The following is a 9,343-nucleotide window of genomic DNA, read 5'->3' as shown; positions in this document are numbered from 1 at the left end:
AGAAAAGCACTCAAAGAACGTAATTGGTGACCGAAGCATGACGCGACTGCTCCGTAAGCGATAGGAATAACCCTACCTTCAGTTCTTACGCTCTATTTGTCTTTGTCACACTAATTAATTGCCGTCGATTTCTAGTTTAATCTGTGAAATTGGCTATATTAATTGAATGGATTTTAGAAATTAGAGACGTTGAAATTATTAGTCTGTGTGAATTTATTAAATGAAACATTACGTAACAAAGTAGGCATCATGTAAAATTTTTAACATCACAATTTTACGTACATAGTGAATCTCTCAAGACACTCTTCCGGTGGTTGGGGCAACGACAAGCGCCCTAAAGGCCACCCCACACTAACGGATTTCGAGCGTCGGCGTCTGGTCAACTTTATGGCTGCCGCTCGACGCAACGTTGGCGTAACTGCGTGACGTCATTTTCCATATCGTTGCCTAGACGCCGATGCTCAAGACACTAGTAGGATGGCTCTAATGGTGGATGGTGAAGCAATAAGGGTCGGCTATCCACAGCGAGGGCCGCAGCAGCTAGCACAGAGTCCGCTTTTGCAGCCCCCTATGCAACCATGACCGCAACTGAAGTAGGAGCCAGCGCAGCCGCCTCGGGATCTATGACAAACATTTCGTCGGGTGACAAGCAAAAGTCACTAAGTACTATCAAAAAATTAAAGTAACAATGCACTTTATTACACTTGTAACACGGTTCATTGTCCAATAATTTCAATGGTGTTACTTAGTGACTTTTGCTCGTCACCCGACGATTTATTAATTTACCCTCTTATTCATAAACGTTTACTAAAGTTGAGAAGCCGATAATAATCGTTTGTCCCTTTCCTACGTAGGTATCGGTATAATGGAAAGGGACAAACGATTATTATCGGTTTGTCAACTTTAGTAAACGTTAATGAATAAGGGGGTTAATCTTTATTGCAAAGGAAATGATGTAGAAAAAGTGGACTTAAGAAATTTACTAGTTCATTGCAATTTTACGTGCACAAAGTCAAGTTTCCGCATAATCATTATAGAGTATAGACAGTTTATGCTGATTCACCGATTCGGAAAGCGACAGAGTGTAAAGGTGCTATTAAAAGTAAAGTTCCTATAAAAACTACGTCACCACAAATTTATTGCTGAGTTAGCTTAGACAGATTGTAAGTATTTTGACTGTTGAGGAAACACTTTTATTGGCGCAACTGTGCAGCGACGCTATTTTCCATAGCTAGACGACGACGCTCAAAGTACGCAAAATAATAATAAGTGTCGGGGGGGTCCAATATTACTAACCCGTGTATGACGCCCCGGTCCCCGCAGGGCGAGCAGCAGTTAGCCCCGTACGAGTGTATGCAACAGGGGCCCGTTCCGCAATCCATGCGACCGCCGCAGCCTCCGCACGGGCTGCACATATTGCCTTGGCAACCGAGACAGCAGTTCCGGACTGGCATTTTGAAGTTAAGGATTGGTACTGAAATAATTACGTAAATGTTGCCGGTTTGAGAAAGGAAAGTAGATACCTAAAGCTTGTAAGTATAGTAAACCTTATAATGTCTGTGCGGCAAGAGTAGCGAAATGTATGAGATCCAATACATTCTACGACTCTTCTCTTTCCACAAGGACGAAATCACATGAATTATTCGGCGGAGTCTGGTGGAGTGAAAAACTACACCTGATAATTGCTCGACATAACAAGGGAAAAATTCTTGTACGTACCTTTATTTAATTTTAAAAATAAATTGAAAGCTATCGAAAATTTTTCAATTTTTTTTTGACTTTTGTATTATGCTACAATGCTTTAAAAATATATGGAAAACAAATGATTTCAATTTGTCAAAACCATAAATGTTGAAATATGAGGCGGTAGAAGACTATACCTATGGTTACTTAATGAGATAAAACCTCTGTAGTAAAACTCAGTACTTAACTCGCTAGAAGTGCTTTCTCTCCAGTACCTACCTATGGCCATTGCAACGAGGCCCCATGGGGCAGCACCAGTAGCCTGGGGGACTAGTAGCCCCCACACATTTCTAAAATCTTGAAAATAACAAAATCTCTGTAACGCATCCCTATGTTCGCCTTTTTATTTATGCCATTCGTACTTAGTAGAAAATAGAATCATCCTCGCATAGATACTGGCCGAAATTGTCAACTTGTAAACTCATCTTGACACTGATAATCAGTTTAAATTTATAGCAAAATCCAAAAAAACGTCAAAATCTAAAATTATATAAAAATTTGTTATATTTGAAGAAATAATAATAATTTCAGAACAATCTCAAGATGCCTACACAGTACGGTTGTTACCGTGACTTCAACATTGGAACTTTCGCGCGGTGCCCCGGAGGTTGCGACCGAGTGTGCTGTAGGGGCTGCGCCCCCTGTGTGGGGGGCTGCTGTTGCTGTCCCGTAGGGCCTTGCTGTAACTGCCATAGCGGAGAAGTGCCCTGAGGGCAGCGTCTGGGTTCTGTTACTGGTACTATAACATTGCTGTTTTTTGTTGATCTATTCTGTATTTGAGTCAATAAAATATTGAATAAACTTTAGTATTTTTTTCACAGCTATAACAGAATGCTGTAGTAACTACTTTATTTTTTAACAGCTTCAGACTTCGTCCATTTTTCGTTGCATAAACGAGTAAGGTAGCAGATGTTGACCGTCCAGTTGTCTCCTATAAAACGTTGCTACAGTACCTGATTGTCTATTTATCTAAAATATCAATACTTTACGTCTATAATCAAATATATAAGTACTTATAATTAACTTTTTTATAGCATGCGGACATCTAAATCTTCTTAATTAAATATCGGAAAACTCCATTCAAACTTTGTAATTTTTTGCCGATATTCCATTAATACTTAAAGTGAACAAGGTAGGTATTCAATCGGCCCCTGTGGATAGATAATCAAACTTTGTATCTTTGGTAAGCGCTGGTTCGATTGTTATCATAACTGACTGCTTATTCAATACTTTTACTCGAGTTTTCAGGGGTTATTTACTACTTGATTAAATCTGAAATTCCTGTATTCCTCTCTATCGAATATCGAAGTGAGATATCCAAAACATTTCTACTTTCAAAGTTTGTGGTAGGCCTCCTGATATCTAAAATGTAGCCGTCAAAATAATCTATTATTATCAAAACTGCCCACAAAATTTCACGAGAATCGGTTAAGAATTCTGCCGTAATAAGAAATCAAAGTATTTTTTCTTAAGATGAAAAGGAGACGCTTTGCGCTTGCTCGTTCAATTAATAGCAATGTTTACTTAGCTGTTCAACTTTGATTACTTAGTGATAACTGGTAAGTGGTAACTGTGTTAACTTTGCATAGTTATTTTCCCAATATAGTTACAAGACTGTTACATCATTATTTTAGGTTTTAAGTTGATACATAAACTACATAATTCCTCTGAGCATACACATTACTTTGTATGTAACTCAAAGGACGTTAAGCGGCTTCTTTTGTGTGTTCTGTGAAGTTTGCGACAAAATGAGACAAGTTACAGTAGCTGTGACAAGCGGGCTCGGGGACTCCAGGATTAATTATAGTTACGAGTTCGCCCAAAATAACTTAACTTACCTACTTGTATTTCGTGGCATATGTTGGGAAACTAAGTACGACATTGCCATTTGCCTTATTGTTTGTAAACACAATGTTTTTAGAATAGTTACATTTGTTCATGTTTGTGTTCGAGAGCATTAATTAGGTATCACTCGTCTTCATATGATCCTGGATATTGACCATATTGTCGTATATTGGGACGATGTTCGTGTAACACAGTTTCTTTTAGTAATATAATATCACTCATCGTTTCTAGTCAGATATTAAAGGATTTTGATTTAAAGCCCAACGTTCATCTTCTGGGAGTGGTTCATCTTTAGGGGTCACTACAAAAATAAGTACATTTTCATAACTCTTTATTTTATAAAATCTTATACCTAATGTTATGTAGGTACATATGTGTTAAGCACTTTGTATTTTATATAAAAAAAATAGTAGTCGAATGAAAGTTTAAAAGAATCCTAGGTTTGCCCAATCAGCGACCATGTCGTTGACAGTTTGTTTGTATTCTTCAGTCAAAGCATATGCTGCAGGGGATGAAAGCCTTTCTGGGAGAGTTAAATCAGGATTATTGAAAAAAGGTACAGCAATCATGAATACGACAATGCTTATCAACACCTGACTTTTCAGTTCCTCTTTGAATTGTTCGTAGGAACAAAAGTTGTTAACATCATAACCACAGAGCGACAGAAATCCTTTGAGTTCTGCATGGTATACGTCTACCAGCTGGTGGAAATGATTTCTTCTTAAATCTCCGGAGTCAGAGAAGAACAAATACATGAAATCGTGAGCTATCGACCCGTATCTTGACCACTGGAAGTCTATTGGTATTCCTTCTATTGGCTTGCCGTTCTAAAACAAAGAATAAGTACTAGTGTTAACTTTTCGACCGTCGAAGACAGTGAATCACTGAAAGATTTGCGTGAGAAGATCTGCGAAATCTTTTCGAGAGTATCAGATTTGGAGAGATTAACACTTTGTTTAAATCACACTGTAAGTGTTTTTAAAGCTTGATAGCAATCGCACACGAAGGGTTCCGTACCATAATGCAAAAAAAAACGGTCACCCATCCAAGTACTGACCCCGCCCGACGTTGCTTAACTTCGGTCAAAAATAACGTTTGTTGGATGGGAGCCCCACTTAAATCTTTATTTTATTCTGTTTTTAGTATTTGTTGTTATAGCGGCAACAGAAATACATCATCTGTGAAAATTTCAACTGTCTAGCTATCACGGTTCGTGAGATACAGCCTGGTGACAGACGGACGGACGGACGGACAGCAGAGTCTTAGTAATAGGGTCCCGTTTTACCCTTTGGGTACGGAACCCTAAAAAGGTTAAAATCATAAAAAAACTAAAATATCGAATATAAACAACTGTAGGTATGTCCTGAATACCTTTATTTTATGTAAGTAAATTTTTTTCGCTTTATGAATGGTCTTACCTTATACTTGAACATGTGGTTGCTATGCCAGTTATCACCGTGTAGAATAGCCATAGTTTTTCCAGCTTTCGCAAGTTCAATATGTTTGTTAAAAGAATTTGTTCCAGCGACTGTCTGAAATCGTTTCCGCAATGATTCGTCTGTAATGGCACTTATGAATTGTGACATAGTATTTTCTCCATGATGGATCATACATGTGGTAGTGAATTCTTCATCGTGTAATGGATTAAACAAGTGTCGACTTATTTGATTCGCCATTTCTCTAAATCTTTTCGGATAGCGTTGTTCGTAGATGAAAGACAAAGCATGTAGCTTTGCCATAGTCTGGAGCATGATCACAGCATGGTCGTAGTCTACACTCTGTATAGGCGCGACACTGAATCCTTTCTTAGTTAGGTCTTCGAGGATTACCATTTCCTGTCTGAAGTCGTCACAGACTCCATAACATTTAGGGAGAAATAATCTCATTTCCTGCGGCACACATAACTCGAATTGATCCTGTAGATTATCGTATATTGGGACGATTTTGTTGTAATACAAAGCTTCTCTTAGGAAGAAGTTTCTTACTGGCATGGTCTTGCGGAAGGTTATATTGGTGGGAGCGCACTTGATTACGGTTTCAAACTCCTGCGGGACTCCATCCTTGTCGACGGCACTGATAATGGCGTGAAATATGTCACCAACAATCCCTTCACCTTTCGTGGGTCCCGTTTCGAACTGGATATTAACATCAGAGAACCCTTTGCTGTAGAACATATCGATCACCCTCCTTCCGAGCACATAGATGCTTTTAGTTCCCATTGTTACACTGTTTCACTTAATTGTGTTTATTCCGATTTAATTACGTACTTGTTCCTTGCTGGAGATTGTAACAATGGAGTCTGTCAACTCATTTATTTAACTTTGTTATCTTGGCAAGAGTAGGTAAATTGAGTGTGATCATATGATACAAGGTGACATAATAGCAAATTACAATGAACCTTTGGTTCTAAAGGTTTTAACAGACTCCATTGTTACAATCTCCAGCAAGGAACAAGATGTCTTCAAGTTGATTTATTCAACATACTGTCCTAATCTAAAACAAGAATCATATTTAAAAAAAATCTTGCTTTGTTCAGATATTTGTAAACGCGTCGACTGCTCCGGTACCTATCTGATGGTATATAATCTGCTATTATTACTATTATTTCCATAAAATCAATAAACATTCATAATTATTCTGGAAAACTGACAAATTAAGCAGGTAACAGAGTAATAACCCCTATCAAGGAAGACGTCGAATTGCGTATCACCCTGTGGTCTACTGATTTAATGTAAATAACGTAGGTAAGTACTGATTTAGGTACATAGTCAAACTCAATAATGAATTTAAATTATACTGCGTCTTGAAAGTTAATTAAGCCGGTATAAGATAGTGGCTTATACATATTATAACCAGTGGCGGATTTGCAGTCTTTGCCGCCCTAGGCCCCAAGCCTTGTAGCCGCCCCTTTCTCAGCATCAGCACTACATTTAGATCAGGCAGCGAAAAGATATATTATAGAGGGAAATGCTTGGGACACATTTTATACTTAGTAACTTTTTCGGACTCGTTAGGAGGTGAACATATCAAAAGTAGGGGTTTGAACGTCACATTTTTCGGTTTTTCGCTTATCATATCTCAGAAACTATATGTCCTCGTGACATAATCATAGGAACATTAGTTTTACGAAAAAAATAAGAAAATACGTATTCATTTTAAGTGACAGTTTTAACTATAACATTGAATGTTTATGTACCTACAAAAACATTCAAAAAATGTAAAAAAGAAACAAGAAAAATTTTTTTTTGCCTATTTTCTTGATTAACTGCTACTATTTATCCTAAAATTATAAAAAAAAAATATTTGAGATTTTTACAATGACCTCTTTGATTTGATATGTAACACGATATAGTTTGAAGAACTTTATTTTTAAATTTTCTCATTTAGTTTTCAAAAATTTATTACATTAAAACAATCATAAGTACATAGGCAAAGGGTTAGGTAATACATAATACAATAATTTTCTCATTTACCCCCCCAAAATGGCCTCCATATTTAAAATTCATTTATTTACGTTACACGTCCATCTTTGGGTCACAAACTTACATATGTGTGCCAAATTTCAATTTAATTGGTCCAGCAGTTTCGGAGGAAATAGGCTGTGACAGACGGACAGCCAGACGCACGAGTATAAGGGTTCCGTTTTTTCCTTTTGAGATACGGTACGGTTTATAGGGTATAAACTGGGAACAAGGCGCGAAGGCGTCAACAATATGCGAAATCGACGCCACACTCGCGTTCGCGGCTTCGCGCCGCGATTCGCGCACAAGTTTGGAGGGCCCTCCAGATATCGTAAAAATTGTAGCTTGTAGCAAATTTAACCAACTTTCATTTTGTATAATAATCATGTCGTTAGAACGCATAGTTTCCGAGATATAAGCGAAAAACTGAAAAAATGTGACCTTCAATCAAACCTATCTCTTCCCCCGGCTCAAGGGCTAATACGGCCGGGGACTTTTGATATGTTAACCTCCTAGATACTCCAAATAAAGTTAGGTACAAAGTCAAAATTTGTGTTTCAAGCATTTCCCTCTATAAGTACCTTTTTTGAGAATTCGTTGCCTGGCCTAATTTTGAGTTATTTTTAGCGAATTTTTTGTCACAATTTGCCGCCCCTAATATCTCGCCGCCCTAGGCCCGGGCCTACTGTGCCTTATGGGAAATCCGCCACTGATTATAACCTAAGCTTTTAACTTAACGAAGGAAGATTATTCTCCGGTTTGTTTGTATGCTTAGGATTGCGTGAGCTGGTGATACGTGAAGATGAACCAGTCATCGGATTCTAGGGGGGCATAATTGAATGACAGTTTCACAGCAGCTTCCATATCAAAAGCAAACTGCCCAATTATTTGGTAAGTATTTCTAAATCATTTTATCATGCTCAGCTCACTGTGACACTGTTGGGTGGTTAGGTGTATGCGTGATAAGTGTGGTCTGATGTTGTGTTAACTATTTAAACTAGATAAACAAATCCGGTGTAAGTAAATAGCTGACAGATAAAATATGTCCCCTGCAAACAGTAATTAATCTTACAAGAAGTCATAGCTCTACCTATTTTAAGAATATCCTAGCCACGATGCCACGATCATTTGCACAGTCGCATTCCTTTAGTGGCATTTTATTTATGTCCAAGTGTCTGAAAAGCTAGGTGTAATAATGTCCATTGTCAATTATATTGTCCAAATTTTAAAATGCCCTAATGTCGGAAAGTCCAGATTTATCAACCCACCCATTTGTCAACAAGTCTGGATGTTGTAATGCCCTTATGTTAGAAAATCTACATATATAAATATGTCTGGGAATCATAATGTTTCTCCGGACACACTGCTAACACGGGAACCCGCAACGAAATGAAACAGTAGGTACATATATTTCGTTTCAACATTTTATTTACAGAGTTTTAAGTTATAGAATACATTAGGTAAGTGCCAATAATGTTATCATTTATCAACAATCGAAAACAAATTGAACAATGAATGCTAAATGAAACCTAAATTGGCCCAAGCAGTGACTATGTCGTTCACAACACTTTTATACTCCTCAGTCACAGCGTATGCTAAAGGGGAGAGGAGCAATTCTGGAAGAGTTAACCCCTGATTTTTGAACAAAGGGGTTGCGAGCATGAACGTTAGGCAACTTACCACGGCCTGACTCTTGATCTCATCTTTAAGCTGTTCGTAAGAACAAAAATTCTGAACATCATACCCACACACGGCAAGAAAACTTTTAAGCTCCGCGTAGTATTCGTCGACCAGTTGGTAAAATTGATTTCGTCTGAGGTCCTTGGAAACTGCGAAGGAGTACAAATACATGTAATCGTAGCCGATCGAAGCGTACATAGACCACTGGAAATCCATGGGCATCCCTTCGGTTGGTTTGCCGTCCTGAAAAAAGTAATTATTTTGCGATTAAGTATAAAAGTTGAGTGATGTGAGTGATGGATGAGTGGTAAAGTGACGACTTCTGTATTGTGCATTTATAGATGGTCAAGCAAATCTTGTCAGTAAAAAAAGGCGCGAAATTCAAATTTCCTATGAGACGATATCCCTTTGCGCCTACATTTTTCAAATTTGCCGCGTTTTTCTACTGACAAGATCTGCTTGACCAAGTATAAATCTGTTTTTTTTTTTTTAGTTTATTTATTCACTTTATATTTTTATACAATTTTTACATGCATGCCACTATTGAAAACCTCTAGGGTTTATGTAATAGTTGGCGAGATCGCGCGGTCCACTCCGCGTTTGCTTAATACTAT

At 37.8% G+C, this 9,343-nt stretch overlaps 1 protein-coding gene across 1 annotated transcript; it reads right to left on the bottom strand.

Moving 5' to 3' along the window:
* Positions 1-3,996: 3,996 nt before the first annotated feature.
* On the bottom strand, positions 3,997-5,923 carry LOC134667471 (uncharacterized). The gene is made up of 2 exons (XM_063524891.1): positions 5,007-5,923; positions 3,997-4,415 (listed from the first exon to the last, which is right to left on the bottom strand). The coding sequence occupies exons 1-2, from the start codon at positions 5,805-5,807 to the stop codon at positions 4,014-4,016; spliced, it is 1,203 nt and encodes a 400-aa protein (XP_063380961.1). The 5' UTR covers positions 5,808-5,923; the 3' UTR covers positions 3,997-4,013.
* Positions 5,924-9,343: the final 3,420 nt, after the last annotated feature.

This window comes from Cydia fagiglandana, chromosome 9 (assembly GCF_963556715.1).
Source record: "Cydia fagiglandana chromosome 9, ilCydFagi1.1, whole genome shotgun sequence".
NCBI lineage: Eukaryota > Metazoa > Arthropoda > Insecta > Lepidoptera > Tortricidae > Cydia > Cydia fagiglandana.
Note: the sequence above shows the minus strand (reverse complement) of the source record. Positions and strands in the feature narration are given on the sequence as shown.